Source organism: Schistocerca serialis, chromosome 10, assembly GCF_023864345.2.
Source record: "Schistocerca serialis cubense isolate TAMUIC-IGC-003099 chromosome 10, iqSchSeri2.2, whole genome shotgun sequence".
NCBI classification, from domain to species: Eukaryota; Metazoa; Arthropoda; class Insecta; order Orthoptera; family Acrididae; genus Schistocerca; species Schistocerca serialis.
In genome coordinates, this window is record NC_064647.1 from 51,505,876 (window position 1) to 51,519,348 (window position 13,473).

Here is a 13,473-nt window from a genome sequence, read left to right on the forward strand (position 1 = left end):
AACCACCGAAACGTCCACCATTGGTCAGTTGATAGACCCCGTTGACTTCGTCAGGTGGATCGTCCGCGTCCATGAAGTATTAATTTGTAGTGTGGGTTAGTGAGCCATCGGCTCATAGGCTATTTTTTTTCATAGACGGAACACTGAACGCACAAGGTATCGCAGCGTCCTCACAGACCATCTTCCACGGATGCTAGCAGACTAGTAGGAATCTCTGATCATGGCTGTCCTGCCCATAGTGCACGAATTACTGCATGATGTCTTCACGAATTGTTTCCAAATCATTGGATTCAATGCAGAGGAGTTGTACCTTGGCCGGCCCATTCCTCGGATTTGAAGCCTGTAGACTGTTCTCTGCGGGGAAAGCCGAAAGTCGCTCCTATAAGGACATGCCAACTACACCCGATGATATGCAACGATGTACTCGTATTACTGCAGCCTGCTCGAACGTCTCCGCTAAAATGCCAGGACGCGTGCAGCGGTCGTTCCATACCAGACTGGAAGCAATTACTGCCGATGCAGGTGGTAATTTTGAACACAACCTGTGGTGGTCAGTTGTCTCGTTATTAGTCAGTATCCACGTAACTAGTGTATGCACTTCTGTAGTGTGACCTACCACTGGTATTTTCCAAGCGTCAGTGAGGGAACTTCTCAAAATACGATACCTTGTAAGCGACTCGCAGTAGAGCCCTGCAACAAACGCCGCCCACCTTCTGATTTATCCTACTTTTAGTTTATTAATGTCAATGGGCAATGTTCCATTTAAAAGTGTATGTTTACGCAAAAAAACTGTTATCACACTTTCTAACAACGAGGATCGTTCAATAAGTATTGCACCACATTTTTTTTTCTCGGGACATATTTGATGTTAGAATTTGACGACAATATACTTCACCATGTCTGGTCTAAGTCCTAGTTTTCTACGTACTCTCCATCACTTTCTATGGCCGTACGCCAGTTTTGTGGAAGGGCATCTGTTCCCTGCTGGCTGCAGGTCTTGTCCTGTTTTCACTGAATGACTGACACTCTCGTCACCTCCAAAGTGTGTTCCCCATAGAGAAACATTAAGCGGCCCAAAGAAACGGAAGTCCGAAGGTGCCAGGCCTGCACTGTAGGGCGGATGACCGTGGAGCTCTGTTTCTGTACTCCCTGAGGCAGAAACTTTCTTTACCCATCGCCCAACTGTACATCTGTCCACTGCAACACTGCCATACAGTGCGCACAAGCGTTTATGGATGTTCACTACGGTTTGTTCTTTTGCACGCAAGAATTCAGTAACAGCATGCTGCTTGTAACGTGAGTCGTATTAGACACCATTTTGACACTGAACTACGGCTCTGCCATCTGCCAGAACGGTTCGAAACTTCACCGGCGCACAGATCAAACATCATACGTGAAACACCAACAAGGATGTTTGTCTATGCATATTAATGGCTTTTTAAAAAATGTGGGGCATTACGTACTGAACGTCCCTCATATTAACACAAACTGCTGGTTGGATAACAATGTCAGGCCCTGATTGCCAACATTTGGGTCATTCACGCTGTATCTGACGTATTGATGACCTGCAGAAAATATGTAATTTTTACGTTCTCTGATTAGCTGCTAAAAGTAATTTTTCTACAAGACATTTAGAACAATTTCACCGTTCTTTCTACCCGCACTAATCTCTTGTGTCTCTCAGTATGTAGGTGGTAAGTTGACTACTGTACAGGCCAGGACATTTACGCGAAATTTTTTGCCGGTTCCCTTTCAAATCTCCCACAAGCACAGCTGCTCAGGCACGGGTCTATAAAGGCATCCCATGACCATGTTTGATACGCCTTTAACACTAATCTTCTCCCAAATCGTTTTACATTACAAATCTGTTGCAACCTCATTAGACGTTAACCTATCTTTGCAGTATACATACCAATTTAGAATTTTATTGCTGTTATGATCTGGTTCAACAAGATTTCTGTCCCTAGTTCTATGTGGCCATTGTTACCATTTATGAGCAAGACTAGTTCTGAACCCTTCCGTAGACCCTTGAAACGCTTGATAAATCACGCAGGGCTAACTTGTAATCAGGATTGTGGAAAGGGCCAAGGGAGTTGCGGTCCGATTCATTTCACAATTGTAATTTATTATCATTTAGTTAACAAATACACATTTGAAAGAAGGGCTCCAAACAGATGCTTTAGAATAAGTTCAATTTCGAAAAGACATGACACACAGTTAAATTTATGAATACGATAAATCGTATACATATATGAGATGAGCATGCGGAATGGTTGAACGCTGCCGGATTTAATCTTCAAAATTCCAAATATGCTATGATGATTACTGAAGGCAGAAGGCCACAATGTTTTAAGATGCTAACAGAGCTGATGGCACACAAGGTGCACAGAAAGAGACAAACAATCGCAATAAGGTGGCTGAAGGCCGCAAAGTTAAATTCTGCAAATTAAGGAAATATGTATTGCAACAATCTTTAGAACAATACATTAAGTTGAAAAATTTCCTTTTGCGACACCGACGGCGGAAGGCCCAGAATAACTTGTAAAATCTTTCAGAGAAAATTACAGTAACCTTTCAAGAGCAGAAGGCGATAATGTTTGGACTTGAAGGAAACTCTGAGAACATGTTTCCAGGGCTGAAGGCCCACAACTAACCTTGCCAAATTAAAAATATAGAATACAGTTAAATTAGAACAACATTAAGACTGCCAAAAGGATGATTAAGGGAACGGCACTCAGGAGTGTCCAGTGGGTCGGTCTGGCCTCGTCCACTTAGGCAGGACAGATGGTGAATCCATCTACACTTAATTCGTGCGAACCCAACCAAGGGACAGTCATGAACCGACCGACCAACCGCTTGTTTGCCACAACGGAGTACACGAGAATTCAAGGCCCCCCCAAAAAATTTACAAGTATTACTCTCCCCAAACCAACGCGTATCTGAACTGAAATGCCAAAACTACACACCATGTTGGGCAGCTACAATAGGCGAGGAAATGACACTGCCTAAAAACTACGTTAGCGGCCAGGGCAGGTAACCAGAACACTAACGGCCACAAAGCAGAAAATTCCGCTGGTGCATTTGACTATGGATAAATTAATTTCATCAATTCCACCTGACGGCGGCTATCTCAAACACTTCACTCGTTGTTGCTCACAGGAAAACCTTCCCAACAGCGAACCACCGAAACGAACCACACAACACAAATAGACGTGGCTTGGGTAGTTGAAACCCCTACTCAACGTTGACGTCCTGGGTCGGTGAGCCACGAAGCTCGTAGCGATCGGACAGCTCCACACACGCTCCGACACTGCGCAGGGACAGCCAGCGGATCCAGCCGACTGCACCGCGTGGAGATATCTTCCCTGGTCCACAGCAACTGACCGACTCACTGCCAGTATGCCGACAACATTTAAAACAAGTTATCGGCTGCTCCAACCCGACTGCACCAGTGCCCCATTACAGCTCCCCGACTGGCAGGACCGGACTGCGCTCCAGACGCGTCGCAACTGACTGGCAGACCCGGACTCCCGACCCCAACTCGCAACCCGAACTGCTCTGCTGGCACCTTCCAGCTGACTGGACGACAACCGGGAAATAATAGCAGTCGAGCAAAGATACTACGAGAGGGAAGACACCGATACGCGCCGCTAGCGCCCCTCACGGTTAGGCAAATCAGCAACTCAGTGACAGTAGTAATTTAAATTAGCGTAGTGAGGTGGAAAAACAGGGTGTAAATACGTGATGGCGGGAACACGAGCCACACAGGGATCAACCCTCCTGTGCTTAACTATTACTGTATTAATTCCTTCTATGATCTGCTGTGATGAATGCTGCTCTGTTTATTTAGTATGAGTAGCATTCTTCCCTGACTGAAATCAGAACGCATCTTGTCGAGGCTGTAGAGGGCTTTCTCTATCCTAAAAGAAAGCCCACGTGCATGTCGCGTGTATTCGACTACTCTAGTAGCTGTCTCCCGCATGTAGTGCACGCCTGACGTACTAAGGTAGATGCTACAGTTCTCCACCTGGCAACAGGTTAAACTTTTAAATCTCCTCCCGACACCGTCGTCAACACAACGTGGCGTGAGCCGGGCGTACTGTGATGCACAAACAGGGGTTCAGAAATTTGCCTAAGGAAAAGCAAAATTCGTATAACAGACGACGAAAGTTGCCTTCATTTGTAAGAGCCAGAACTTATGCAGCAGTCAAGTGTTTAGGGTTCGAAGATTAACCCAAACCAATGATAGTGGTGTGACTGAAATGCGCTTTAGTGAACGTGATGGCTTGTTCCTTAGGTTACACTGGACTTGCTCTAAAGGAATGGTCAGCAACATTTTAACTGGTAAGGACCATATAGCTCGAGAATGAAATAAAGGCGGGCGGTATTCGTTAATAACTTCATTTGGCTATAACTATCTCTATGATATTAAAAATGCAAAAACATAAAATACTTACTTTTAAATTTTATTCACTATCATTTTTATTAATAAGTAGGAACTATGACGAAAGTAAAATGAGAAAAAATATTAAATGAGGACTTGTAAATAATTACACATGCGAGGCGAATCAAAATTTAATGTGATTTTTGGGGATATATTTGACTGGCTGTTTGTGGAATATTTGCTTTTATTTCTGTCGTAGAAATTCGTGGAATGGCACTCAAATGCTTGCCTGTGAGATGAGGACAATGTTTATTTTTTCTGTTATTGAGAACTGAAAAAGATGGCTCACATAAATAAGTGCTGCCATTAATAGAAATTATTTGCTCAGAAAACCGTTTCAACTCTTCAAAATTAGATGGCAGAGTGTCACGAAATTGAACAGAATCACCGACTTCAGAGACGGAGTTTTTCAGACTGTCACTAGACTGAAGATCAGTCACCTCCATTTGTAGATTACGCGGCAAGTTCTCAGTACACATGAAAAAGGGCGTGCAAAATTCTTGAGGTTGCCAGAAATGTTCTCGAACTCACAAAATCTCTCGTTGAACTGGTTTTGTAGCTGCATTAAAATGCATTTCATTTTACTGTTTTTCCATAGGGAATTTCTTCCAAGTCCCTAAACATTATTTTTAAGATTTGGGAACTGTCCGAACTTTCCGTCGTCAAAATGTTTTATGCAGAGCTTGTTTTTTTATTCGGAATGCCTCTGCACTTGTATGCATATCAGATATTAATTTGTGTTTTCGTTGAAGTCCCATATTCATCATATTTAACTCATCAGTTAAATCTGTCAAAAATCCAAAGTCCATCAAACACTAGAGGCGTGTAAGTTCTGGAACACATTTGCCTTTTTCTGTCATAAATGTGCTGATTTCTTTTCTGAGGTCAACTGGCAGTGTATCAACCCAGTTTTTTCTGAGGAAGTTTGCAGTTGGTATAACGATGTTCGTTATTTCTTTGGATGCAAAAATTTTACTGAATAATGTTTCTCCGTGGAGAGTACAATTGAAAAATAAGGGGATACCTCAACCTGTATCTGTCACTTTAGTTTTATTTCTGCTTCCATCAGCTGTAACGCAAATCAGTTTTAAACGTAATACCTGCATTGACACTAACACTTGTTCTGAGTGGCAAAATAAATTTGCCCCTGCAGTCATTCTTTTCAAACTGTGTATATGAAAAAATTCCTGAAATAATTTAAGTTGTAATCAGTACCGGAAACAAATATTAGTAGCTCCGCAGTATCTGAAATATCATAATTTCCATAGATAGATTGAGAGAACCGTTCAAATAATCGCGCCTTTTGCTGAAGTTGTTGAAACAAATTAGTGCCCAGATCTTCCGTACTCTGGCAGCAAGTTCTGGCTGACAGACAGATATCTCCAGTTTTTTTCTATTTGGACACACCTTCTTTGCCGTTAAGCACGCTGTTTCTCTAGTTCGCTGTCGGCAACGATCGGCCATACTTGGCAAGTATTTCGGCTGCCTTTAAAGTCGCACTTACACTCACTCGTTACTTTGAACTTTAAGCTTAAAAACATTCTGTTAGCTTTTTAAAGGAGACTGTAGTGCGTTAATTTTATTTTTCACCAATCACCCACAAGACATTCAAACTTCACTTTATGATCGCTGTCTTCCTGTCGTTCGAGGTCATATTCGCATAAACAGCAATAGTGTTTTGATTTATTAAGCGCTGGGTTTTCATTCACAATTAATAAATAAGTATAAATATATACATGCATTTTTAAGCACTCTATTTTCTTCCAGTGACTTTTAAGAAAAATTTTAAGCCATGTATGATAGTTACCAAGCTTACAATCCGGAGTAAAGGCTGCAGTAACGGAAGTATTATTGTGTTGCGAACATGCTGTTTAGCCTTGTGAACTCAACGCGTTAAACAAAAAAACTCTGAAACTTAGTGAGATTCAAAGCAGTTATTAGTTCGGTCGCGCGCCGTGCATACACCGTAAGCCGTTTAGTTGGATCGGTCGGCAGAGTCACTCGCATTTCAGATTTATTGCGAAACTAAAGTAATTCCGAACGATGAGACCTCATTATAAAACAGTCGTTGGCGAGACCACTGCTTTAGGGGATCTGAGAACAATTAACGCTGAATAGCATGCTACAATTTAGTTGCCACAGGTCATATAAAACGATTATTTTCCAGGTTCCGATTCCATAATTGGTTTGAACGCATTAGAAAGTTTAGGTGTAAAGGCAAGTACTCTGAGAAACGATAAAAGGATATGTTTAGAATATGTTTTTCTTGCTGTATGTTTTGCATAGACGTAGACGCAGCCCATGTAGTAGGCCAGTCTGAAGGGTAACCTACTTAGAGAATGTCAAACGGTCAACGGACATGCAACTAGGTAGTTGTGTGTCATTCAGTTCCTACTAGCACGTGCACAACAACGGAGCTTTGTAAACGTTTCACAAACAAAGCAAAACTCACCAATCATCAGCAGACGTCACTGCAGTTAGAATATCCTGAAGAGCGGACATGCTGGAAAAGAAAACAAAAAATAGGATATGTCAACACATGAATGCCCAGTTACATTACTGATTAACAATTTTTTATGATTTCAACTCTGGATACCACTTCCGGTTTCATCACAAGCTCATGCACGGAAATATCCACACACACACACACACACACACACACACACACACACACACATGCACACGGACATTAATGAGCCGAACGTTAATAGCGTACAATATAGCAGCTATTCGGCAAGTCTCTGGTTGGTTTCTGGAGAAGCGTGGCAACAGATGTGCACGCGCAGGTCACTCGACTCCCGTAAGTTAGCGGCTGGTGGTTTAGGATCCCGGAACTGACAACCGGTAGCGTCCCAGATGTGTCCTGTGGGGTTCGAATCAGCCAAATTTCGTGGCCAAGTCACTAAAGGAAGTTCACGCTCGTCGAACCACTACGCTCGCCCGACCACTGTAACAAGATCCTGGCCTCGAGTCACGGTTAGTTATCCTACTGGAAGAAGCCTTCGCACTGGGAAAAACATGAAGCATGAAGGGACGCGTGTGGTCTGTAATAATATTCAGGAGGCTCAAAAGTGCTAAGGAGCTTTCCAGTCTATCGTAGGCCCCATGAGGGCCAAGCGAAGGCCCCTTTAGCATAATACTTTCTCCACAGGCCCACATGCAGTGAACGTTCCTAGCAGCTCTTCGTCTGGTTGATGCTTTACCCAGACACGACCACTGGGAAACATGATTCATCCAACCTGTCGAAGAGGTCCCGTTGATCCACTGTCTAATATTGATAATGCTGTGTCCAGCGCAATCGTAAGTGATTGTGTCACTGGGCTGACATCCGAGCGAGTAGGTATCACATGCTGCTGGTCACAATGATCAAATGTGTGTGCCAAGCGGTGGACTCTGATCGGAGCAGCTGGGAATGACCTGCTGCTGGTCACAATCTTGCACCGTGTGTGCCGAGCGGAGGGCTCTGATCAGAGTAGGTGGGGATCACCTACAGCTGAACACAATGGCCAACTGTGTGTGCCAAACTGTGGACTCTGACTGGAGTAGTTGGGCCGAGCGTTGGGCTCTGATCAGAGTAAGTGGGGATCACCTGCAGCTGGTCACAATGATCAACTGTGTGTGCCAAACTGTGGACACTGATCGGAGTAGTTGTGTCGAGTGTTGGGCTCTGATAGGAGCAGGTAGGAATCACCAGCTGCTGGACACAGTGTTCAACCAGGTGTGCCGAGTGGTGGACTCTAATCAGTGCAGGTGGGGATCACCTGCAGCTGGTCACAATCTTAAACCCTGTGTGGCCAGAGGTGGACTCTGATCGGACTAGCTGGAGATCACCTGCTGCTGGCCACAATGGTCAATCGTGTATGCCGAGCGGTGGGCTCTGATTGGAACAGGTGGGAATCACCTTAAGCTGGACACAATGGTCAACCATGTGTGCCGAGCAGTATTCTCTGATCAGAACAGGTGGGCATCACTTGCTGCTGGTCACAATGTTCAACCGTGTATGCCGAGCAGTCGACTCTAATCAGAGCAAGTGTCAATCTCCTGCTGCTGGTCACAATCTTGCACCGTGTGCGCCGAGCGCTGGGCTCTGATCTGAGTAGGTTGGGATCACCTGCTGCTGATCACAAAGGACAACCGTGAGTGCCGAACAGTGGGCACAGATCGGAGCAGGAGGGAATCGCTGGTCACAATGTTCAACCGTGTGTGCCGAGCGATGGTCTATAATCAGGGCAGGTGGGAATAACCTGCTGCTGGTCACAATGATCAACCGTGTGTGCCGATCAGTGGGATATGATCAGAGTGGGTGGGGATGACCTGCTGCTAGTCACAATGGTCGACCATATGTGCCGAGCGGTGGATTCTGATCAGAGAAGGTGGGAATCACCTGCTGCCAGTCACAATGTTTAACCATGTGTGCCGAGCGGTGGACTCTGATCAGAGCAGTTGGGAATCACCTGCTTCTGGTCACAATGGTCAACCGTGTATGCCGAGCGATGTATGCTGAACGGAGCAGGTGGGAATCACCTGATGCTCGTCACAATCTTCAACCATGAATGCCGAGCGGTAGGCTCTGATTGTAGTAAGTGGGAATCACCTGCTGCCGGTCACAATCTTTAACCATGTGTGCTGAGCGGTGGACTCTGATCAGAGCAGGTGGGAATCACCTGCTTCTGGTCACAATGGTCAACCGTGTATGCCGAGCGGTGTATGCTGAACGGAGCAGGTGGAAATCACCTGATGCTCGTCACAATCTTCAACCACGAATGCCGAGCGGTAGGCTCTGATTGTAGTAGGTGGGGATCACCTGCTGCTGGTCACAATGGCCAACCAAGTGTGCCGAGCGGTGGGCTCTGATTGGAAGAGGTGGAGATCATCTGCTGCTGGTCACAATGTTCTACCGGGTAAGCCGAGCGGAGGACACTGATTGGAGAAGGTGGGAATCACCTGGTGCTGGTCACAATCTTTAACCATGTGTGCCGAGCGGTTGGCTCTGATCAGAGTAGGTGGGAATCACCTGCCACTGGTCACGATGTTCAACCGTGTGTACCAAACTTTTACACTCTGATCGGAACAGGTGGGGATGACCTGCCACTTGTCACAATAGACAACCATGTGTGCCGAGTGATGGCCTCTGATCGGAGCCGATGGGAATCACCTGCTGCTGGTCACAATGTTGAACCATGTGTTCCGTGCAGTGGACTCTGAATGGAGCAGGTGGGAATCACCTGCTGCTGGTCACAACCTCCAACCATGTCTGCCGAGCATTGGGCTATGATAGTAGCAGGTGGAAATCACCAGCTGCTGGTCACAATGTTCAGCCAGGTGCGCACTGATCGGAGCAGGTGTTAATCACCTGCTTCTGGTCACAATGCTCAACCGTGTGTGGCGAACGATGGACTCTGATCAGACCAGGTGGGAATCACCTGCTGCTGGTCACAATCCTCAACCGTGTGTCCCGAGGGATGGGCTCTGATCGGAGTAGGTGGGGATCACCTGATGCTGGTCACAACGGTCAATCGTTTGTGCCGAGCAGTGGCTCTGATTTGGAGTAGGTGGGGATCACCTGCTTCTGAACACTATGTTCGACTGTGTGTGTCGAGCGGTGGACTCTGATCGGAGCAGGTGCGAATCACCTTCTGCTGGTCACAATGTTCAACCATTTGTTCCGTGTGGTGGAGTCTGAACGGAGCAGGTGGAATTCACCTGCTGCTGGTCACAATCTTCAACCATGTATGCCGATCGGTGGGCTCTGATCAGAGCAGGTGGGAATCACCTGCTTCTGGTCACAATGGTCAATTGTGTATGCCGAGCGGTGTACTTTGAATGGAGCAGGTGGGTATCACCTGCTGCTCGTCACAATCTACAACCGTGTATGCCGAGTGATGGGCTCTGACTGGAGTAGGTGGGGATCACCTGCTGCTGGTCACAATGGCCAACAAAGTGTGCTGAGCAGTGGGCTCTGATTGGAAGAGGTGGGGATCTCCTGCTGCTGGTCACAATGGTCAACCATGTGTGCCGAGCTATGGACTCTGATCGTAGTAGGTGGAGATCACCTGCTGCTGGTCACAATGTTCTACCGAGTGTGCCGAGCGGAGGACTCTGATTGGAGCAGGTGCAAATCACCTGCTGCTGGTCACAATCTTCAACTGTGTGTGCCAGGTGGTAAACTCTGATCGGAGCATGTGGGAATCACCTGCTGCTGGTCAAAATCTTCAACCGTGTTGCCGAACAGTGGGCTCTGATCGGAGTAGGTGGGTATCACCTGCTACTGGTCATAATGTTCAACCATGTGTACCAAACTTCTATGCTCTGATCGGAACAGGTGGGAATCACCTGCTGCTGGTCACAGTCTTAAACCGTGGGTGCTAAAGGATGAGCTCTGATCGGAGTAGGTGGGGATCAGATGCTGCTAGTCACAACGGTCAACAGTGTGTGCCAATTGGTGGACTCAGATTGGAGCAGGTGGGAATCACCTGCTGCTGGTCACAATGTTCAACCATGTATACTGAGCAATGTACTCAGATTGGAGCAGGTGTCAATCTCCTGCTGCTGGTCACAATCTACAACCGTGAGTGCCGAGCACTGGGCTCTGATCTGAGTAGTTTGGGATCACCAGCTGCTGGTCACAAAGGTCAAGAGTATGTCCCAAGCAGTGGGCACTGATCGGAGCAGGAGGGAATCACATGCTGCTGGTCACAATGTTCAACCGTGTGTGCTGAGTGGTGGACTCTAATCAGTGCAGGTGGAGATCACCTGCAGCTGGTCACAATCTTAAACCCTGTGTGGCCAGAGGTGGACTCTGATTGGAGTAGCTGGAGATCGCCTGCTGCTGGCCACAATGGTGAATCGTGTATGCTGAGTGGTGGGCTCTGATCGGAACAGGTGGGGATCACTTGCTGCTGGTCACAATGGTCAACGATGAGAGCCGAACTGTAGACTCTGTTCGGAGTATTTGGGGATCACCTGCTGCTGGTCACAGTTTGTGTGTGCCGAAGGATGACCTCAGATCGGAGCAGGTGGGAATCACCAGCTGCTAGTCACAATCTTGAACTGTGTGTGCCGAGGGTGGGCTCTGATCGGAGTAGGTTGGGATCACCTGCCGCAGGTCAAAATGTTCATCCATGTGTGCCGAACGGTGGGCTCTGATCAGAACATGTAGTGATCACCTGCTTCTGGTCACAATGGGCAACTGTCTGTGCCAATCCGAGGGCTCTGATCGGAACAGGTGGCGATCACCTGCTGCTTGTCACAATGGTCAATCGTGTTTGCCGAGCTGTAAACTCTGATCCTAGTAGGTGGGGATCACCTGCTGCTTGTCACAATGTTCAACTGTGTGTGCCGAGCAGTGGGTTCTGATCAGAGGGGGTGGGGATCACCTGCTGCTAGTCACAATGTTCAACCATTTGTTCCGTGTGGTGGACTCTGATCGGAGCAGGTGGGAATCACCTTCTGCTGGTCACAATGTCCAACCATGTGTGCCAAGCTGTGGACTCTGTTCAGTGTAGTTGGGGATCACCTGCTGCAGGTCACAATGTTCAATTGTGTAAGCCGAAGGATGGGCCCAGATTGGAGCAGGAGAGAATCACCTGCTGCTGGTTAGAATGGTCAATCGTGTGTGCCGAGTGGTGGACTCTGATTGGAGTAGCTGGAGATCACCAGCTGCTGGTCACAATGGTCAACTGTGTGTGTTGAGCAGCATTCTCTGATCGGAACAGGTGGGGTCACATGCTGCTGGTCACAATGGTCAACCATGTGTGCCGAGCTGAAGACTCTGTTTGGAGTAGTTGGGGATCACCTGCTGCTGGTCACAATGTTCAACTGTGTGTGCTGAAGGATGGACTCAGATCGGAGCAGGTGGGAATCACCAACTGCTAGTCTCAATCTTGAACTGTGTGAGCCGAGGGATGGGCTCTGTTCAGAGTAGGTTGTGATCACCAGCCGCAGGTCACTGTGGTCAACCGTGTGTGCTGAGCGGTGGGCTCTGGTCGGAACATGTGGTGGTCACCTGCTGCTGGTCACAATGGTCAACTGTGTGTGCCGAGTGGTGGACTCTGATCAGAGCAGGTAGAGATCACCTGCTGCTGATCAGAATGTTGAACCGTGTGTGCCGATCAGTGGACTCTGATCGGAGTAGGAGGGAATCACCTGCTGCTAGACACAATTTACAACTGTGTGTGAAGAGCGTTGGGCTCTGATCGCAGCAGATGGCAATCACCTGCTGCTGGTGACAATGGTCAACCGTGTGTGCTGAGTGGTGGAGTCTGAACGGAGAAGGTGGGAATCACCTGCTGCTGGTTACTTTATTGGACAGTGTGTGCTGAGGTGTGGTATCAGACCGGATTAGGTGGGGATCACCTGCTGCTGGTCAAAATGGTCAACCGTGCGTGCCAAGCGGTGGGCTCTGATCAGAACAGGTGGGGATCACCAGCGGCATGTCATAATGGTCAACGGTGTGTACCAAGCTGTGGACTCTGATCAGACAAGGTGGGAATCACCAGCTGCTGGTCACAATATTCAACCGTGTGTGCCGAGTGGTGGGATCTGATTAGGGTAGATGGGGATCACCTGTGGCTGGTCAGAATGGTCAATTGTAAGTGCCAAGAGGTGGGCTCTGATTGGAACATTTGGGGGTCACCTAGTGCTGGACACAATGGTCAACCATGTGTGCTGAGCGGTCTTCTCTGATCGGAGCAGCTGGGAATCACCTGCTGCTGGTTACAATGTTGAACAGTGTGTGCCGAGGTGTGGTATCTGATCGGAGTAGGTGGGGATCACCTGCTTCTGGTCACAATGATCAACCGTGTGTGCCAAGAAGTGGGCTCTGATCGGAGTAGGTGGGGAACACCTGCTGCTGGTCAGAATGGACAACCGTGTGCGCCGAGCAGTGGAGTCTGATCAGAACATGTGGGAATAAACTGCTGCTGGTTACAATGTTGAACAATGTGTGCTGAGGTGTGGGAGCAGATCGGAGTAGGTGGTGATAAACTGCTGCTTGTCAAAATGGTGAACCGTGCGTGCCGAGCGGTGGG

The 13,473-nt window shown here is 47.4% G+C and overlaps 1 protein-coding gene across 1 annotated transcript in view; it reads right to left on the bottom strand.

Moving 5' to 3' along the window:
* LOC126425223 (uncharacterized) overlaps positions 1 to 13,473 on the bottom strand; it is a 132,921-nt gene that overhangs the window by 66,477 nt on the left and 52,971 nt on the right. The window contains exon 2 of the mRNA XM_050088181.1: positions 6,897 to 6,947. Within this exon, the coding sequence (XP_049944138.1) occupies positions 6,897 to 6,946 (50 nt within the window). The 5' untranslated portion in view covers position 6,947. The remainder of the gene's footprint in view (positions 1 to 6,896; positions 6,948 to 13,473) is intronic.